At 44.0% G+C, this 22304-nt stretch overlaps 1 protein-coding gene across 3 annotated transcripts in view; it reads left to right on the plus strand.

Annotated features, from left to right (window-relative positions):
* The window catches only part of MASP1 (MBL associated serine protease 1), a 587565-nt gene that overhangs the window by 214060 nt on the left and 351201 nt on the right, over positions 1-22304 (plus strand). For all 3 annotated transcript variants that reach the window (XM_069617478.1, XM_069617479.1, XM_069617480.1), the window contains exons 4-6: positions 2978-3109; positions 13725-13921; positions 21929-22076. In XM_069617478.1, the coding sequence (XP_069473579.1) occupies positions 2978-3109; positions 13725-13921; positions 21929-22076 (477 nt within the window). The remainder of the gene's footprint in view (positions 1-2977; positions 3110-13724; positions 13922-21928; positions 22077-22304) is intronic.

Here is a 22304-nt window from a genome sequence, read left to right on the forward strand (position 1 = left end):
GCTTATTTGACTTTTTAAGCACTATAATTCTGATTTTCACTGGAGTTATTAATCAACCCGACACATTATCTGCATTCAGTTTGGGGGGGGGGGTGGGATCTGCCTTCTGTACAATATCCAAAATGTATTCTCTCTGCTTCCCTGTCTATGTCTAACCAGGTTACGGCTGTCTGCCAGTCTGCCCACCACCAGATCAGGGTCCTCAAGAGGGTTCTACCCATGATACCAGAAGTCATCCGCCCTCCCGTGGTGGCTGCATTAGTCCTTTTGCGGTTGGATTATTGCAACTCTCTATATCTGTCGCAACCAATCGGCCTCGTACAACGGCTTCAGCGCATGCAGAACCTGGCAGCCAGGTTAGCCACCGGCTCTCCCTTTGGCGCCCACATCTCGCTGGTGCTCCGTCGACTCCATTGGCTCCCAGTGGCCCAGCGTGTCCATTTTAAATTGCTGTGTATTGTTCACCGGGCGATCCATGGCCAAGGAGCCGAGTCTCTGTAGTCTAAATTCTCCCAATACATCCTGGAACGTGACTTACACTCTTCCACTACTAACCTATTACGGTTCCAAGGTTTAACCGGGAAAGGATCGGTGGCAGAGCCTTCTCCATTGCTACTGCTAAACTTTGGAACAACCTTCCACTGTCACTCAAAATCACTTACAACCATCATATTATAGTCCCCTGCTTTTTCCATTGGTTTTCTCCTTTAGCAAGCAGCTTCCTCTCCAGCGCCATGATGCTCCTGGGCGACCGTGCGCTTTATAAGTTTAGCTAACATAACATAACAATAGGAACTTCTATTAATCTTCAAACTTAAGGCAAGGGTCTTCTTTTAGACCATGTGACCCAATTGCCCTTCAAAGATCAAGAAACCTTACCACAAAAGAAAATATTTAACAGAGAATTAACATATCAAGTTAATGGGACTTTAAAGTTAAAGTTTGTCTTAACTGTATTTTATAAATTGAAAATGTTTAACATAGTATGGGTCATAAATTGAGAATCAAACACATAATAAAACCATGTATGTCTTGAGATCTAACATTATTTCATTTAGACCTGACATGCTTCCTTTTGCAATTGATTGGGAACAAACAACATTAGCACCCCAGGTGAGAGAGCCAGCCAATCAGGGCACTCAGATCGCTGGATGAATCCCACAACCTCAACCCACGTTCCGAGCAGCCTGATGGCTACTTCCCCCACCCCCACCACCTTACCCCCACCCTGCCCTCCCTTTCCCTCGGTTCTGTGCTACCCACTTAACTGATCAGTTTGGAGGTGGTGGCACCCCCGCCACCACTGCTGCTGCTCCATTGCTCTGATAAACAATTGAATTTCAACATACATGTAAGTGATGAAGTACCTATGAGAACCTGCATGACAATTTTCAATGCATAAGGTCCATTGTCGGTCCATGTAGATTGCATCCATTTTTATTTTTGCTTTCACTTTTATCTGTGTTATTTGTTAAATTACCCAATGAAAAAAATATATGATTGCATCTGATTACACCCTTGGAAAAAGCCTTGTTAGGTTGGAAACACAAGGCAGTAAAAGTGTTCCTAGGAGTTTTTAAGTGCATACCAAAATTGTGTAAGGTTGGTTAGTGAAATCTCAAATAAAAATGGTCACGCAATTCACATTGATATGCGTAATTTTGAAAATTGTGCGATTTCATAATGTATATGAATGAATGTAATTTATGAATTTCTTTGGCCATATCAATTGGCAGTGTTTCATTAATTGTGAGCCGCTACATACATGTAGGCAAACACATTTATGAAATAAAGGAAAAAAGGGTTTTTGCAGCCAACAAAGCTCTCTCTTGATGACAGCTCAATTAATTTAACGAGAAGTTTTTTATGCTACTATTTTAAGAGGAAGGTGGTTGACAGCATGAGTAATCTCCATAGGATTGTGTGGCTAATACACAAGCAAATTGGAGAAGTATAGAAATATGAGTAAAGGTAATTCTAACGCGCCAACTTGATTGATTTTTTAAAATAATATTCGTTGGTGAGTCAAATGGACGTCTAGTGGATAGTATTAGTTCAAGTCCATATTCATAATGAAAAAATAAAAATAAAAAATTAAACTCAATTCAAAGTTGGTGATGCTCTCAAAAGTTCTTTAATTGAAAAAAACAATTCGTATTTAGACATGGTGTTATCATCACACCTTCTTGCATCCAAATTAAATCTCGCTCTCGAGTTTTAGAAATAAACACAATTTTGTGTTTTTACAGAGCAATGTTTGATACTGTGTTCTGTATTACACTTAACTATATTCCCCTAAGTTGTGTTCTCCTAAATTGTGTTCTCGACACGTGTTTCCCCATTGTAAGTGTCAACACATTTATAACTTTACAAGACACAGAGTCAGTGTCACGGCTCTTCCAAAACCCAGTTTCAATGGACGAAGGAGGTGGTGCTTCTCATCAAATTCCAAGGGTTGGTTTCACCATCACTCTTTCTAAATATTGAGGTGGGAAAGGAAAACTTGAAAATGGTAGGTAAATCCCCGGATCTAAAAATGGCTGCTTATACAGAGGAAAGGCACTTTGTTTTTCATTTGTGATACAGTTATTTTCCTAGTGGCCCTAATGCATTAATGAACAAAGTCCATCTGGGGCAAAGGATGACAGATGTAAAGAGCTCTGGTCTATTGAGTTGTCCTTTTGTTACTGAGTTGAAGGCACTGGGAATGGTTGAGGATGCTGGCTGGTAAGGTGTGTATCAATATCGGGTGTGTCTGTAATGACCACATTACCGACACTTTATGCAGAAGGTCGTCATCCATCTTGTGGATTTTGGTGATTCCCAGTTTATCCCAACACATCAAATATCTGTTGCGTTGTTGGTTGTTGGGTTTTGGAATTCACTCCCAATTAAGAGTGGCTCTTTGCAGATGTTGAAGACTTTTAGGATTTTGCCGAGCCATGTAATTTTTCAAATGTGTGTTCTGTACCCGCAGATGTGGACGAGTGCATGGAACAGAGTGACGAGGATCTCATTTGCGATCACCACTGCCACAATTACATCAGCGGCTTCTACTGCTCCTGCAGGTTTGGCTACCTGCTCCACACCGACAACCGGACATGCAAAGGTAGGACACCTGCGCAATGCGCTGATGCCAGAGTTCACTTTATGGGCAAGGGTGGAACCCACAAACCATTCAGTGGGCACTGCAGCTTCAGGAAGCAGATCAGACACACTTCAAAGGTCGCCACTTGACATCGGCCTCTAGGTTGAGGTGTGGATGAAACAGAGGAAGGTGAGCATGCACACCCCCAAATCTGCAGCAGTTTCATCTTTCATCTGCTGTCCCAGGTTGCCTGAAAGGAGGGTGTAGTAGTCTGCTCTCAACCTGCTTCACTCCACCACATATATCGTCAAGTATAGGATCAGTAAGAAACACAAGTGTCTATATTGCCAGAGCTATTTGAAATGTGAGTCTTTTATTGGCAGCCCCAAAAAATGACCCCATGGCTCTTGGGGACAAAGGGATAACTCAGCAAAGAAAAACATAGGTTTGGCAGAAAAAGTCACAAAACCACAGCGCTTGTATGAATAAATATTAAGAGTGCACAAAGGCTGCAGGTGCCTGAGAGGTGTGGGAGTACTGCCAAGTACAACCCACTGTTGTGGAAACAATTAGAGCACGGGCAATTCTCAGTCGCACTGCGCCCAAGAGTGCAATATAGGCATGTGTTGCAAGTAATTGAAGAGAGATGTGATTATAAATCCGATGGATTTATTTGCAAAGTAGCCTGACACGCGTTTCAAGTCTAAACCGACTCTTCATCTGAGGCTGTAAATGGGAGCTGGGACCTAAGATAAATTGAATGAAGGACAGTGCCAGAAAACTCTCTCACGGCTTCGCAATTGCGTTAATTTCAGCACAACAGGAAAAGCCAAAGTGATGTGAAAGGAAGCAGCCCGCTTAGATCTTAAGAGGACTGCGTCCACGAAACCCTTAGGAAATCATATAGCTCCGAATGTCTTCCATGCCATTTGTAAGGCATGAAAGGCTCTCACCAATTGGCCCTTAGAAGGTGAGTAGACACATCTTGGCCTGGTGCAAAGCACAGTAAGGAAACTGACAAAAAACATCCTTTATGTGGATACACTTTTGGAAATAAATTGAGCTGGGGGCTTATTTCTTTCTGATAACCAGTCTGGCACCATGTGAACCATGCCTTGAGACACTCCTGTAAAGGGGCGGTCTCCCAATGCCCAAATGCAAACCTTTCAGGAGACATGAGTCATTGACTGGGGCAGCCTGAGGACGAGCACTCTCAGCCTACTCAAGTGGCAGAGTTCAAGGGGGAGTGGGGGGTGCACCATTGCTTATCTAGAACCACCTACATTCACTGCAATCATCAACATTCACCAACATCTTTATATCAGGGTTCGTCTTATAATGTGTTGTTGGAAGCCAAAGGAATTAGTTTTCAAAAATCCTAAAAGTAGAAAGAAAGATGTTAAGGCTGAGATTAGACTGTCAATGTAAACTGTAAAAGGACATTTCATTCTATAAAACCTTCTATGAGCTCTAACGTAGCCAAAAACATGCACAAGGCCAGAGGACAGTCAGTGGTGCTGGTATCACCACAAACCACGCTTTTTTATGCGATTGGGTTCTCCTTCAAGGCGCTTTTTCCAAGAAATAAGAACATGCACTATTTATTCCTTATCATTCAAGGCTATACACTGGCACTCTTGTGAGTATGTGCATGTGTGCGCTTGCTCTTTCATCACAAGTCCAGCGAATTGCACATGTCCCTGTATTCACTAAGTGGACTTGAACCATAGTGTCCAGTGTAGGCTCTATGTGCTGGCCTGTGAATGAATTTAAAGTTAATGACCGGTCGTGGGGGCAGGCTTGCTAGTTACCGGCCCACCAGCGTGACACAATGGCCTTGATGAGGACTCAGGAACGTTAGCTGCCAAGTCTGCCCGAGGTCAGGGACATAAACGCTACATTGAGATCGTTATTGACCTCCCCTCAGCTGATCTAAACGTTGAGATTGCAGTAGATAACTACTGGTATTGACTGCATTCTGAACATTCTGTCTTCCCAACAATGCAATTTTCAGGCACGATTCTTTTCAACAAGACACTTCCTCTCTGGAAGGAGCTTTTCCGCTGCAACATCCAATTTAACACAGCAAAGAGAAAGCTGAAACATGGTTACATTCTTGTAACCATGAGTATCTCCTTGCACTATTGTATTTGTACATACTGTAATTTACAGAAACCATGTATAACTGTATTTCTATGCCACTCTTTTGTACTTGTATTACATACCTGTCCAGCGCCCAGATACCCACAGGTGCGGCACTCTCTACAAATGCTAAATAAATAAATAAATAAATAAATAAATAAATAAATGGGAAAATGCTTTCACTTTTCAATAGAGACATCTTTTTCTTTTACATGACACCTAGTGCATGATGTTGTTAAACCCGCTCGAGTATAATCAAGTTTGCAATTTAAATGCTTAAGTTATGAAGACAACCTTATTTAAATACTACAAAAACACATTTAATGTATTAACTCATTTTGTCTATTACCTTTATTCACTGTTCAAGTAAATTTTTTAGCACACCATGAAAAACACCAAAACATACACTCTGTGCTAATAGCCTAATAAACCATGGGAGGGGCCATTATTGCTTACGATAAGGATCCTTCCCCAATTTGTGGCATGAGGCGAAATGACTCCTCCCTCAGTTTAAAAGGCTATATTAACAATCTGGGGCCTTTGATCGAATTGCAAATAGTTTTTTGGAAAGGAAATCGGCACCACACCTTTTGATATATTCCATATTTCCTATAGAGAAAAACAATACGCAAAGATGGCCGCCGGAGGAAAGTGTAAAGGGAGTAAGTCCCTTTACTATTTCCAGAGCTGAGCTGCGGGTGGGATACTGAAGAAGAAGCCCTGGCGGGAAGTGCTGGCTGCTAAGTGGGGGTTGTAGCGGCTGGAGGGTGAGCCGAGTGGGGCAACATGGGAACAAGCATGCCAGCCAAGTTGAGCGATGAGAGAAGCGGGAATGGAATGCATTTGCGTCCTGTGTCTGAGCCTCCTGGTGGGCAGCAGCAATGCATGTGCCCATCTCTGCCAATGTTAGGCAGTTGGATGCAGTTCATTTGGTGCATAGTGGGAGCAAGAAAAATGCCCAACACCTCTCTTGAAGTTTAATCGAATTTGCGAAAGGGGCTGAAAAGAGGGGATGGCCCACCCAGTGTGTTCTTCTACAGCAGTCTCTATGACCCCCATGGGATAAATCCTCTCCACTACCACTCATGTTGCCACAAATGGGATTAATTCAGGGTTATTGACCCCCACCCCAGTCCAGCTTATCAAAATGGTTTGGGATGTAAATCAGAAACTTCATGCATCCACCATTATAAACCCTAAAAATCGATTTCGATAGAGATGCCTCTGGATTTCTCCAAATGCCCAACCAGAAAAGAAGAAATGGTTATATGCATGACACATGTGCAAGGACTGACCTTTGTGAAGCATCTCTAGAAAGCCTCTAGCCCAGGTGCATCTACCCTGAGCACAAACGGGGTAAGTATGTGACCTTAAAGTGCTGTGTTCCTAATAGCAATGGGGTCATTAATATCGCTGCTGACACTATAACATACACTATTGACAGATCTTTTGCAGAAGGTCAGGGTGCGTGCTGATTCCTGACATGATTTTCCAAAATACACCAAAAGCTTTATTCAGTTCTGCATAGGCAAAGCCCAACCTTATACTTTTAACGGTTGTCCTCCCTCCTTCTCTTCCTTTCCCCTGTTCTCCCCAGACCAGGTTTCTAGACAAGTTCGATCGATGAGAGTCTCGTCAAAACAGGTTCATCCCTGTTCCTCCAAAACCATCAAGGACCACATTGACATCCTGGCTCCTACCCTGGCCGACTTCTGCAATCACTCCTTCGCCACTGGAGTCTTCCCTCCCCCCCTGAAGCACTCCCTTGTGCACCCTCTTCTTAAGAAAACCTCTGCCGACCCGTCCTGCCTGGCTAACTATCGCCCAATCTCCATCACTCCTTTCCTGGGAAAATTCCTGGAAAAGATGGCCATCTCCCAGCTCAATCTTCACACTGAATCTGTTGGTTGTCTCGATGGTCATCAGTCTGGCTTCAGAGCTGCCAGAAGCACGGAAACTGCTCTCCTGAACATCCGCGAAGACTTGCCCTCCAACCTTGATTCCAACACCCCCTTTGTCCTCATCTTACTTGATCTCTCTTCTGCCTTTGACACAGTCAACCATGCCCTCCTGCTCAACCATCTCCGTGATAACCTGGGGATAACCGGTCAGGCCCTGGGATGGCTGATTTCTTTCCTCTCTGATCGACCCTCCCAGGTTCAACTTGGGTCCTTCCTATCTTCCATCTCTATCTCTACCTGTGGTGTTCCCCAGGGGTCTAACGTCTCTCCCTGGCTTTTCAATCAATACCTGGCACTTCTTGCCCACTGCATTGCTGTGCTCTGCCAAAACTTCCAGTGCTATGCGGATGACACTCAGCTCATTTTCAGGCTGCCCTCAGTCACCTCTTCTCCCTCTCTCATCTCTGACTGTCTGTCCGCCATCCAGGAGTGGTTTGCTGCAAATGATCTCTGCCTTAATGCCAGTAAGACCTTGATTCTCATCTTTGGCACACCAGCTCCCTCCTTTCCTGTCACTCTCTGGCTGGCCTCCCTTGGTCCCCTTCCTGCTCCCACCTGTGACGCTACAAACCTTGGAGTCATCTTCGACTCCACACTCTCCTTCTCTCCTCAAATCTCTGACATCTCTAAGAAGTCACAATACCAGCTGCACCTCCTCAGAGGTATTCTTCCTTTCCTCTCCTTCCCCCAGAAGCTCACTGTCTCCAGAGCTCTTGTTCTCTCTAGGCTGGACTATTGCAACAGCCTTTTTCTAAATCTTCCTGCTTATACTCTCCGCCCTCTGCAACTCATCCAGAACAGGACTGCAAGACTTGTCCTTGGCCTCAAGCCCAGGGATCGTATCTCTCCAGGAATTAAATCTCTGCACTGGATCCCAGTGGCTGCAATGATTAAGTTCAAAACCCTCTGCATTGTCCACAAGACCTTCTGGTGCCTCAATACCTTCAACTCTCTCTTCCTAAATATCTTCCCTCTCGAGCTCTTCGCTCATCCGCCTCCAACTCCCTCAGGGTTAGTCGCTTCTCCAAGTAACGAGTTGATGGTAGATCTCCATCTTTGCCTGGGGCCTCCCTCTGGGACAGCCTCCCCAACTCCCTGAATCTAGAGGAGAACCATCTCTGGTTCCAGAAGCACCTCAAAACCTTTCTATTTGCTTCTGCTTTCTCTCCTCCTCTCACCTGCTGACTTCCTGACTGAAACTGATTCTGCACTGGTTACCTGGCCACCCTCTGATCTCGGGCCCAAGTACTCTCCCCCCGCCAGTCGCACCTCTGCACTGCCTTCCTGGCAAGCCCCAAACTTGAGACTGTTTTCTGCATCCCTAACAGTCTCACCAACACCTGATGTCTGCACGTATCCTTGCACTTGCCACCAACTGGCCTTTTTTCTACTTATTATTATTTATTATTTTTCCCATGTATTGCACTTTCCCCTCCCCCCTATCCATGCACTTGCGCGATCTGAATGACTCCTGGCTTAGTAGGATTGTTGTCTCTGTCTTCCCTCTGTTCCCCCTCCCTTGCCTCGTCGCTCCTTGAAACACTTGTGTATAGGCGCATTATAAATGCCATATCATATCATAACACACAATATATGTCGATCAGGTGGGAAACATTATAGGAATTGGTCAAATGTTCCCAGATCGAAACCCAACATCAAATGTCATTGTAGATTCCTGTCCCCAGCCTGTAGATGGTTGAACAATCTTTCTCAAATACCTTATAAGAGCTAATTGAGGAGAAAATATCTGGAAAATAGGGAGGGTCGGAAAAATCACGCTTCTTTCACAGGGTCACAATCAGAGCATTTTTCCACAATACCAGAAATGTCACTTTTTCACCATAGCCCTGAATTATGCCAACCGGTTGGGAAGCCAGGTCAGTGGTAAAGCCTTGAAAGATCACCAGATTATCAATAATTTGCACTGGAGCTACAAAGTGAGCAAATGCTTTGATAAATCAAAATGTAGCAAACGGATTTGTCCCAATCCATAATATCTAAAAACGTTTGCAGTAGGGCAACAACTAATCAGTCTGTTGTCTGCACTATATTTGCTGCATAGCAAACAACAACCGATGTCTACTACATTTCTTTTCATGTTGCAGCAAACACAGCAAATAAAACAGCCTGCTCCAATTTGCCCTGGTGAAAACATGTTAAGATAATACCGAATGGGGCTAAACCCATTTGCTCCATTCTCTGTTATCAGGGCAAAAAAATGGGTGCTAAATTCATTTGCTCCATATTTTTTGCACCAGTGCAAATCTTTGATAGTCTGGTCCCGTTCGGCGGCACTCTGTCAAGGTTTGCGGCCTTCTAGCAGAATCAGCTTTCTCTGCCGCTTGGCTTCTGACACTACACTAGCCTACTTCCATACTAATAGGTTTTCAGCCATGAGTTGCAGGCCTGTTCATTCAACTGGAGAGTCAATGGTCATAACTGGCGTATGACCATGTGATTTACAGATGCGCCCCCTCCAATCCAAAGCTGAGATAATAACATTTATAACGTACCCTATTTCAGTGAAACCGCTTTAAAGCGCAGGGAAGGGTAGAAGTAAATCGATTTAGTCATGGATGTGTGGTTAGTGACATACAAAATAGTACAGAACTTTGCACAGCAGTAGGTTAGTGCAACAAGCTCATTTGTACAGTATTCACAGTATTACCAAATAGCTGTAGTTGCACTGTGGTGGGGAAAAGGCAGTGTCATTGGGGTGGGGGGCGGAGTTGAGAAAGTACAGTTCAGCAGGTCCACCTCAATGGTTGTATTGCATCAGGCGGGACCTTTCCCCTCATATGGGGAGTAGCAAGCCTGTCACACAACTCCAGAGATGTAGTAATGCATCAACTGCGCCTGGAGACCATGAAAAATGGCAGCGGTGCACAGTACAAGTCCCAATAACAAACATAACCATGACGATCAGTTGACCAATTGTTTGCACACCACAGAGACACCACTTTCCTCAAGTGCTGTTCTGCTGCCCTCCAGCAGACCCATATGTCCCAAATATACCTCTCCCTGACTACATCACCCCTCCCAATCTCTGTCAAAACCTCTACCTCCTTTCCTGTCCCATTTTCATATCCCCACTCCTCCTCGCTCTATAAACTATGGTCTGTTCATCTCAGGTGGGAACACAATACACCAACTTCCAAGAGAAGCCAGGTGCTCTGAGTACACTACAGTGGTGATTTGGTGCAGTACATAACCTTCTAAACATAACGTAAACTGGTCATGGCTATTCACCACTCTCCTGCAAACTTCTTTGGCACCCACTTTCCACCAGTGTTCGAGCAGGGTGGGAAAATAGTAAATTGATATGATATGATATTTTATTTGTATCGCGCCCATACACAAGTGTTTCAGAGCGCGCCGAGGCAAGGGAGGGCAAAACAAGGATGACAAAATAACGATCTTACTAGACCCAGTGACATTGAGAACGTGCAAGTGCATGGGAGAGGGAAAAGTGTGAGGGGGGAGTGGAAAGTGCTGAACACATGATAGAACAACAGGTAGTGCGGCCAGCAGGTGGTAAGTGCGAGAATAAGGTGTAGACACCAGGTGTCTGATAAGTGCTGGAAGGGGTTGCAGATACAGACCATAGTGCAGGGGTTGCCATGGGGCAGTGCGGGTGTGTGGCTTGGAGGGCAGGGATCTGGGCCCGAAATCAGAGGGTAACCAGGTGGCCGGTGCCAAAGCAGACAGATTAGCAGGGGAGAAAAAGAGCGAAGTCAGAAGTAAAGAGAAAGGTTTTGAGGTGCTTCCGGAACCGAAGATGGTTCTCCTCAAGTTTTAGAAAAGCATGGAGGCTGTTCCAGAGGGAGGCCCCAGCCAAAGAAAGGGATCTCCCCCCAACTCGTTGCTTGGAGAAGCGACTGACCCTGAGGGAGTTGGAGGTGAAGGAGTGAAGAGCTTGAGTAGGAATGTATTGACCTACATCCCTTTCTGGAACTGAATGCTGTTAACTCAGAAGGCTTCACTGTAAATCCACTGTTTACTGCCCACACATCATTATTCAAAAACCCTGCCTCCATCTTGAGACCAATTCTGCTCTGTTTATTTTGGAATTTAGCTCACACCTCGGAAGAAAACATATAAAATGGAGGCACGTTCGCCCAAAGTGGCCCCAATTCTACCCACAATCTGTTCAAGCTTAACCATACAACATAGCCCACGGTTCCTCTGCACACACTGCGCACACTGGGCACCAATAAAAAACTTGGGGGCAATTCTTGTGGAATAACTAGACCTATGTAGCGCACTTTAAAAACAGCATTGTTTCTAGGCACTGACAGCATGTGTAGTTACTATTACCCAACTCGATGACACCCAGGTTATCTAGGTCATAAGGACGAGTGGCCCCTCTCGGGTTCGAACCTGCCACCTGGCTCTACTCATAATGCACAGCGTCAGGGTTCATGCATCCTTTACTAAGAAGGTGCCTCGTGCTTTTTTGTAGAGGATTTGATTAATAATAATTGTACTGTATGTTCTCATTATCATAGCCTAGATATTGCTGTTAATGACTGCCTTGAACGCAATCACTCATAAAGCTTTGGAAGTTCCCTGATTGCCACGGTCCTTCCATCCCATTAAAAGTCGAACTTCCATACGAAATCACTCCGCCTAAAAGGCGCATTAGCACAAGTAAATTGAAAACGATTTCTAGTGTTCTGATGCAGTTTTTAAAATGTTGCTCTTGTTCAGCTGGAAACCATTCATTTCAACTGAAATCCAGGATTATGTGGCGGGTGATGGCTTGTGTGACCTTGTACTTTTTATTGGATTGTTGTGGTAGCTGAGAATTCCCATACTTATATATATATGTCCTGTATATGGCCATTGCCTGTCCTTGCAAGGCATAGAAAGGGCAGAAATAGGAGGGAACATCTCCGCTGTGCTCTCCTTCTCTGCCTTGTAAGTGCCCTTAATTTCTTGGAAGCAAGACCATGCAGAGCAACAGAGGTTCGAATCCCGGATCCGCGCTTAGAAATCCAACTCCGGTATGGTATGGCGCATTATAAAAAAACAATTAAATAAATAAGATGTATATGCAGGCGCACAGCGAATGGAGGAGCAGGTGGATTCCATTGGAATCCTTTAGTAAATGCCGTCTGCTGCAAAGCATCATTTGCAGGCAGTCGGACAATTTATAAAATGGATGGAGTGGAAAATAGAAGCGTGAAAGCAAGGTGTAATGTTTTTACTCCCCCATTTCTCCCTTTGCAGCAGTGGGGCACTGAGCGGGGATAAGGTCACTGCCATCGAGCTCGTCAGTGCGTCTCACTTCACACCGGCATGAGATTTTCATGCAGTCGTACAACAAATGGTTTCCTTTAAAATGTGCCTTGGTTTTGCAGTTGGTCCAGACCAAGTAGATTTCCTAGAGTCATTGCTGGGAATTCATCTGTTAAATATATTTATTTATTTGTTTATGGTTTATAACAAACCTTTGCAAATGAAACATAAAACATTCATGCATCACACCCTAAAACTTTGTATCTGAACCCATAAAAAGCTAAAACAAAACAATGTATGATTTCAATGTATCAAAGACTTTAAACCTTTCCCCTGAGAAAACTCTTAAAATACCCTTAAACAACTAATACAAAAATACAGTCTTTTATGATAAATGCCATGCTAAGGAGAGCCAAAGACATTACAGTTGAGTGACCTCCCGGCATATTTACCCACAATGATTCAGAATCGACACATGCCGGATTCCAAACGTATTGTGAAAAATAAAAAACGCGCAATTGCAACAAAGCGGGACATTGTAGCAGCAGGAGGCAGACATTTTGGGCCTGATTCATGGACGTGTTTTACAATGGCGCAATCCCATTGGAAAACATTCCATGAATCAGGCCCTTAGTCTAGGAAATAGCTCATTACAATATCTGCAGTAGGCCAATTCAAGGGGGATACCCATCCGTACACATAACATTTAATTTGTCTGTAAAACATTAAACCGGAAGCTCATGAATTGGTCTCACCATCGTCTGTGCAGAAAAACCTTCAAATAGGGCTCAGGAACTCCACACCTCCTATGAGGCTTTTCCAGAAAACGATACAGACAAAATTCCCTGGTAATCTCACAAGTCTTTATCCAATCTGACAATAAAACCGCAGTTTTTATTTTAACAGGTTATTACATGAATGTTTCCGCGGAAGTATCTTGGTCCCTTAAGAGAGCCAAACAGTGACCTCTAAACTCATTCAACAGGGGTTGGGTGGCAGCTAATTCGGAAAAGCCCATCTCTGAATACAACCTAGTTGCGGCTGACATAAGAAATTTCCAAAATAACAGTAGTTGCTTCCACTTAATACGTTGATGGAGAGAATGTAGACCAAATAAATAGCGGACCACTACGACGTATATATTTAAAAAAGAAAACACAACCTGACCAACTTTCACTATCTGTTTGGCTTGCATAATATTCTAGCTCAAATTGATTAACAAGAGTGCATTCTGAAATGTCTTTATTTGTGATCATGCGACCCACACATCCTTGTTTTCATGTCTCTTTCAGTGGAGTGCAGTGATAACCTTTACACTCTCCGGAGTGGTACGATTTCCAGCTCAGATTTCCCCAACCCATATCCCAAGAGCTCTGACTGCCTCTACAGGATCGAGCTGGAGGAAGGTTTCTCTGTCACCATCATCTTCGATGATAGCTTTGATATTGAAGACCACCCGGAGGTTACGTGCCCCTACGATTTCTTGAAGGTGAGTAAGGCTTTCTTACACTGCAATTGCTTACAAATGAGAAGAATGTAAACACATTATGCTACATTCCCATAAGTCATGTTATATTGACTTATACCATCTACGGCTGCCATTGCATGGTCTCCAGGCACTCACGTGGCGCTGTAAGAAAAGTGGGTAGGGTTGGTTAGTGAGGGAGCGAGGGATAGGATAGAGTTTGTGCTCATCTGTTGATGCGAGCAGAACCAGGAGGAACTGGCGTCTGTGTTTGTGAGCTTTCTGGGTGGGCTTTATGTGCACTGAACTTCTCGTGTCTGTAAGGGTGTGGTCCAGTGTCTGAGTTGTTTGTTGCTTGCAGGTATTGTGGCCTGGGAAGTCCCCAAAATTATGCAGAGATTCTGGTGCTAGATCAAACGGAGCACACTAATGGGAAAAGACAAAGTGCAAGGTTGGCATAATATGTATTTGACAGGCTCCATACTGACCAACCTTGGGCAACTGACAGGTCATCAAGACGTGAGCCAGACAGGGGTATGGGAGAGAGGCCCATCGACTACTTTCCTTAAAGAAGATACCATGCCTTATTCCTATGCCATGAGCCAGAGTAATTTCTTTGTATTCAACCTTGTGTGTTGCTTTGTGTCTGGGAATGAGCGTGAGGAGTGAGGAAGGTGTCTTATCTGTGTACATTGCTAATGGATAGACAGTGTTCTTCAAGACCAGGAGGATAGCTCAGGGTCTACATGGTTGTCTTGGAAGCAAGACAATGCATAGCAACACAGGTTCAAATCCTGGTCTTGTACTTAGAAACTAGTCATTGGTATTAAGCATGTTATAAAAGAACAATTATAATTACAATTATGGGTCACGTGGGATGAGACTGCAATTGTAATTATTCTACCCTGCATTTATTCAATTTTCAGCTAATATTAGTGAAAGTGTTATGTTTCTTTTACCACTGGGTACACTCTTGAGTTATTCATCATGCAGTTTGCTTACGTTTATGATTCACTCATACCTGACTCACAATAGTTGTGTTCTTCCAAACTTTAGACGGGGAGTATTGTCATGGAACTATTGTCTTGGGCCTTTTCTGCAGCATTCGGACGCTCTCTAATTTCTCATTAACGTTGGCTTGCATATTTGACCTAGTGTGCGGACGGATTCTTCATTGGTGGGTGCAGATTTGCTTTGTGTCTAACACATGCACATCTAATGTCACAACGTTAGCTTGGTTTTACTTTTGCCATCTTCAGCTTGAATTGTGTTCATCTCCCGCTGTACCTGCCTGGGATATGGGGGTTGTCTTAGTGAGTAACGCTTCTCACCTATGTAATATGGGGCCAGGGGAGGGATAGTAGCTATGGAAGATGTGTTCATCTGCCTCTCATTAGTAGTATGATTCGAGAGACGGGTGTGCGTCTTGCAAGTTTTTTGGTGGGTTGCACTAGTTCCTTGAGTGTGTGTAATACATGAGAGGTGTGAGGGTGTGGAGACAAGAAAGGGGATGTTTAGTTGGATTCAGGTGATCTCTGGGTGTTGAGAAGTTTTACTTTTGGTTATTCCTTCTATATTGTCCCGTGTTTGCTTTTGTCCGGGTGTATGGGTTGCAGAGTGGTGCATCTAAACTAAATCTAAACAAATAAATCGGCGCAATTCAAGTATGGCTAGATTTAACAGCGAATGCCAAATCAGTGTTGTTTTATTGTGTCTAAATTCAAAAGTAGTGGATTGCAATTGTATTTCGGTTAAATTCAAAAGCAGCAGGTTACACTTCTAGTGTGGCTAATTTCAAAAGCAGCGGGTTGCAGTTCTAGTGCGGCTGAATTCAGAAGCAGCGTTAACCAACTCAGTTCAATTATAGTGTGGCTAAATTCAAAAGCAGCACGTTACAATTCTAGTGTGGCTAAATTCAAAAGCAGTGTTAACCAACTCTGTTCAATTCTAGCGTGGCTACATTCAAAAGCAGCAAGTTACAATTCTAGTGTGGTTGAATTCAGAAGCAGCATTAACTAACTCAGTATAATTGTAGTGTGGTAAAATTCAAAAGCAGCAGGTAACAGTCTAGGTTGGCTAAATTCAAAAGCAGCGGGTTGCAGTTCTAGTGCGGCTGAATTCAGAAGCAGCGGTAACTAACTCAGTATACTTGTAGTGTGGCAAAATTCAAAAGCAGCGGGTTGCAATTCTAGTGTGACTAAATTCAGAAGCAGTGGTTACATTTCTAGTGTGGCTAAATTCAAAAGCAGCAGGTTACAATTGTAGTGTGGCTAAATTCAAAAGAAGCTGGTTGCAATTTTAGTGTGGCTAAATTCAAAAGCAGCGGGTTGCAATTCTAGTGCGCCTAAATTCAAAAGCAGTAGGTTACAATTCTACTGTGGCTAAATTAAAAAGCAGTAGGCTGCAATTCTAGTGTGGCTATATGCAAATGCAGTGGGTTGCTATTCTAGTGCGGCTGAAAGCAGCAGATTACAATTCTAGTGTGGCTAAATTTAAAAGCAGTGTGTTGCAATTCGAGTGTGGCTGAATTAAGAAGCAGCTTTTACTATAATTGTTGTGCAGTAAAATTCAAAAGCAGCAAGTTATAATTCAAGTATGGCTACATTTAAAAGCAGCTGGTTGGAATTCTAGTGTGGATAACTTTAAAAGCAGATGGTTGCAAATCTAGTGTGACTAAATTCAAAAGTAGCATTGCATAAATAAGTACCATTCTATTGTGGCTAAATTCAAAAGCAGCAATAACCAATTCAGTTCAATTCTATTGTGGCTAAATTCAAAAGTAACTGGTTGCAATCCTAGTGCGGCTGAACTCAGAAGCAGCGTTACCTAACTCAGTACAATACTAGTGTGGCTAAATTCAAAAGCATCAGGTTACAATTCTAGTGTGGCTAAATTCAAAAGCAACTGGTTGCAATCCTAGTGCGACTGAACTCAGAAGCAGCTTTAACTAACGTATGCAGCGGCAAAACATGGGGTGCACTACTTTTGGGACATCCGGGTGGGGGGGAAACAAGATAAGTAGTGAGATTTAATGTAACAAGCTCACTGTTGTAACGCCTTGGAAAGCACTATGCAGGTGTGGCACAATACAGTATTGGTAAGATTCAATGAAGACGTCCCTTACCTAAAGGTAGCTGTAGATGGATAGCGAGGCATCTGGCAGGGCTACAGGGCCAAGCAAACATGGATGGTAGATGCCCTAGGGAAGGCACCCTTAGCCTGTGCCCTTTGCAGGCTGCCGGGGCAAGGCTGCCCTGGGATCGGTGTTTAAGAAATGGAGAATGGGAGGGGAAGGAAAACACCCAGAAACAAAGGACTAGACCACACAGATATAGCACATTAAGAGCCAAGCAGCTAAAACACGGATTGGAAATCAAAGTAAAAACACAGATACATCCTTCCATAAAGCACCAAACAGACCCCAAAAAAATTGATTGGAAATCAAAGTAAAAGCACAGATAAATCTCTCCTAAGGCACCAAAGAGCCCCCTGAATTCCATACCAAGTGGGTGTTGTGCAGAATGGCTACAGATAACAATTAGGAAAGGCAGGGGAGAGCAGCAAGAGAAGGCCGCAAAGACAAAAGGACACACACACCTGACTAGGTTCAAAGGACTAATGTTGCGATATTATTTACGGCGACCATATATATGGGGATAATATTACCTGATACCCCTGACTGCCTTAGTCAATTTTTTAAGGGGATGGGAGGGAAAAGGCAAGAACACAGAAACAAACAAAGGACTAGACCACAAAGACAGGGCAATCTAGAAGCCGACCATCTGAAAAAACAGATTGGTAATCAAAGTAAAAACACAGATACACCCCTCCATAAGGCATATATCCCTTTACTAGAAGCCATATTTATATCCAAGAACAAAAACGACTTCTTCTGGACCAAGCATGAGCAGTCTTCTTAATGTGGCAAGTCATGGACCATCTTTGGAGGTTGGCTTAGTTATCTTTGCACATTTTGAATTGTGGACGTGCAAGCATGGCTTTTACGTTCACAATGCTGTGCTAACTTTGCAAAATCTGGGGATTTCCTAAATACTCATATGTATGACTGTCCTGCGATGGTTATGAAATGTTCCACAAATACCCAGTGTGAGCATTTGACCAAATAAATTGTCTGAATTGTAGTGTGTGGTGGTCACTGGCCACGCATGCCATACACACATATGTCAACAAAGGACTAGTCAAAGTAAATTCCACTAATCAAATAAGCACAAGGACAACGTCAGACTATGTCAACCGGTGTCAAAGCTCAGAAATAACAGACATCCAGAGTATATGTCGTTTAAGCCCATAGACAGCTTGTCTTCTGCAAGAGACAGACCCAGCTATCGTTGGTGGGGTAGGGTTCCTACCCGATAAGATGTCGGGCGTCCACTGATCATGGAATGACCAGGTCTGACCGCAGCAGATATTCCTCCTTTGGGAAGACATGGACTTTGACCAACACTTGAAACTGGATGGTGCTTCTACCTTGCTGAATTGAATTGGCATTTAAGGTGCTCAATATTTTTCCAGTTTTCCAATTTCAGCCTATTGATGTATGTTTTGGGCTTCGCCAAACAGGTGTGCCGTTAGCCAATGTGTCAACCACTGAACATGGTGGGGCTGTGTGCTTCAAAGCTAACACGTGCATGGTAAATTTGGATTTTCCCCTTGGGCCTCTGACTTACTTGATCAAGTCAGTTATTTGGATATAAAAAGGCGTTTATTGTTTATTTTGTCAATAATTGCCAGGTATTTGCTTGTCTTTATAAGTTATGTTTTTAGAGTCAGTTCAACCCATAATTTAGCATTCAAACGTGATGATATTTTTCCAAAACGTGAACACGTCATGGACTGAAACGAGTTTTCAACACACGTATTTTAAGTGTGAAACATCGTTTTTCCCCAATTATCTTTCACCCAAAAGCTTGAATTCAGAAACATTTAAAAACACCAGAAATGTTGCATCAACATGTGTGATTTAAATGTACACACGATGCACGTTTTTACACCTTTTATTGGACTAATTAAAACATTATGCCGAGATGGCAAAGAGAATTATTTTCAAAGTCCCAGAGACTATGAACTTGGACTTCTTCCCCGGATTGTGGTCACAGAATTAAAGGAGCAGCACAAGCACACAGTGCTGGGCCTTCCTTTTGCATACATAAACCAGAGGTGTTGCTTGGGGACGGGGGTGGGGGGTGGGGATGGGGGGCAGTGTAGGCCATAGCCAGTGGTAGAAGTGTACTGAAAAAAGTAGTGACACTGTGGTCTCGGCAGGGGAGAGGGTAGGAGGAAGCCTAGTGCAACATGTGGCAAGGTGTTGCGGCCGGGGCATTACAATAGTCTAAGTGGCTAGTAACTAAGGCCTCTATTACAATTTTACACTTGCACGGGGACATGCATGGGCAAATCATCCGTATAGAATGGCGAATATGGTTGTAAAAAGTAGAGGAATGGTAAACAGAAAAAAAATAGAAGTAGTGAAACACTGCTCCCGACCGTTCCCGCTCACTTCGAACAATGGCTATAGCCCCGGGTCTTTTGGTTGTATTCCAGGATAGAAGCTCAGGGGCTACAAGCAAAAAGCTACCTAGCCCCGTGTCCCGACAGTCCTGACGTCAGCGTAGCCCCCGATCTTTCACAAACCTAGAAACACCCCTGCATATAAGAGGAGAACAGTTTCACTTTAAACTCCAGCGGCTTCAGCACGAGCATGTATGTATCCGTGGCTGGCCACCTTAGCCACGGATCGATACATTTTAAAATGAAAAGAGCAAATAAGATGTCAATGAATATATCCTCAACATATATTGAGTGCTTAAGGATTCAAACATTCCTGATGATATCTCCAATTACCCCCGATAATGGTCGTCACAGTCATTCCCGGGCAATAATTCTGGATAATTTGAATGCAGTGAGGATATTACATTTACGAATACTCTCTGATATCTTCCCATACATTTCTGCCCCGCCCGAAGGACACAGGTCCTAATATTACAAGGGCCATTTCAGCCTTTGGTCCTTCTGAGCTCAATGCCTTATCATTACATTGAACTATGGAAACAACGGTTCTATGTTCTTAGATCTCCAGTTGTTTTTCCCTGAGTTTTTGCCAAATATTTTAGGCTGAAAAAACGCATCAGCATTTCTTTCTTTATTTGGGGGGTTCCCCCAAAGCCCCTTCCCTATTATGTAGTCTCTATTCCCACCCCCCCCGTACCTGTTATATCCCCTCCCCCCATATTTTTCGATGAGTTTCTTTGGCCGAACATTGTTGACAAAAAACTCCACCAAAAAAAATCCTGGTGATGTAACAACGTCGTACCATTACCTCACTTATAAGTGGGAGGAATCCTGCATGGGGCGCTTTATAAAGCATGGCGTTATTACTAGGGTAAGGAATCCAGCCTGACCAGCATGCAGCACTCGATAAACGACTGCCTCTTGCCCAGTAGGAAGGATTTTTTGGATTGTTTACACTCCAAACATTCCCAAAAGTATTTGTCATGGGAAATACAGCGGATAAGGGAGAATGAACGGTGGTTGACTGCAAAAATAGGTATTTCCCTGATATTTTCATTCCTCTGCCCAAGCCTGTCATTAACCTGTTCATTAGAATTTCACAGTCAAAGAAAACTCCGGGCCAAAGACCTAATTCTTTGATTGACCTGAGGTCTACCTGTGCATGCAAAGTCCTACAAAATGAAGGCGTTTATAAACACCATGGGCCTCATTCCGAGTATGGCGGTAAGGGATAGCGGCCACCGGTAACGAGACCGGTGGCGGTATTCCCTTACCGCCATACTCCGAGTTCCCTTTGCGCCCTCGCCCTTAACGCCTGCTTTGAGCAGGTGTTAAAGTCGAGGGCGCAAAGGGGCCTGCAAGCCAATAACGGTGACCGTAATGAACGGTCACCGTTATTTGCATCTTCCCCATTCCCATTGAGCCCTATGGGGGCTCATTTGGGAATGGGGAAGAGCCTTGGTGAATGGGGAATTACCGCCCCGCCAACCTTGGAATGGGGCGGTAATTCCGCCATCCACCAAGGCGCTGCCGGTCCGGGTACGGCGTCAACCAAGGCGTTAATAGCGCCATTGGTTAGCGCCGTACTCGGAATGAGGCCCCATGTGGCTTAACGCCCAACCTTTCACTCTATAAATGTATGACTGTGCCAATTAAAGAGTTAATGAGCATAAGCTACACTGCATTCTACATGTATCCCCCAAGGATTTCTGCATAGGCAAAAGTACATTTCTACAGAAGGCCACTAAGTCAAGGGGAATCTTTATGCCGTTTGCATTGGAACATAGTCTTTCTTTACTTTCATTTGGGGCGTCTGAAGAAGTAATTCCTTGGCGTGACAAGAGGCTGCCTCATGAATATAATCTCACCGCCCAACTACGAACTCTTTCGGTATTTTCATACGCAGTAATTCATTGCACCATCTATAAGGCAACACCATCCTAGTGGCGACGCTCTTGCAGTTCAGGACGGAACGCAAGACTTTGCTCTTCCGTCAGTACCTTGGTGCCAGCTAGACTAGTTGCGTTCCTGCGCCACATCCCCACCGCATATCCTGAACATCCCAGGTCACATGCTGCAACCGCCCCCTTGTCGCATGTTGCCATCAACAACGCGTACCGTGCTCTGCTGCTTTCTTGCTAGGTTTGCAATATATAGAACCCAAATACAAATACGTACAGAAATCATACTTGTGTTAAACGGATATCTCAAAAGTGAAAAAATCGTTTGGAACCCCAGTGAATCCCTACATCCTGAACACATTCCCCTAGATTCATTGCAATAGCTGACATGGAAAGATTAACATCAAGGATGGTGGCACACGGGGCAACTCGGATGACTTTTGCCCCCCAAACCCCTATTCTTGACGAAGCTCTCCTGATCAAAGGCACTTGCAACTCCTTGGGGCAGGGGATGAACTTGTGAGCCATCTGCTGGCCTTTGCACAGAGTTTGCACCCTTCTGTGTCCTGCATATTTCATATGGTTTCCTGTGTCTCGATAGATCAAAGCTGGAAGGAAGGAGTACGGCCCCATCTGTGGAGAAAAATCCCCAGGACGGATAGAGACTGGAAGCAACAGTGTTCAGATTCTGTTCCACAGCGACAATTCTGGGGAGAACCGAGGATGGAAGCTATCCTACGTAGCCGCAGGTAAACAATACGTGCTGTGTCGCAAAGTCGTGAATGTGGTAATCGATTAAGGAGAAGTTAAGGGAATAGACTCTAAATACAGAACCAACCAGTGGATTATTAATCATGCAGCCACTGTGAACAGTATTCAATGAAGGCAAAGTGATGTATTGTATAAAGTGATGTATTGTATAAGGGTAATTAAAGAGGAGACCATGTGCAGGCCAACTGATAGGAGCTTCAAGTGGG

Source organism: Ambystoma mexicanum, chromosome 10, assembly GCF_040938575.1.
Source record: "Ambystoma mexicanum isolate Mex_15411 chromosome 10, UKY_AmexF1_1, whole genome shotgun sequence".
Taxonomy (NCBI): Eukaryota; Metazoa; Chordata; class Amphibia; order Caudata; family Ambystomatidae; genus Ambystoma; species Ambystoma mexicanum.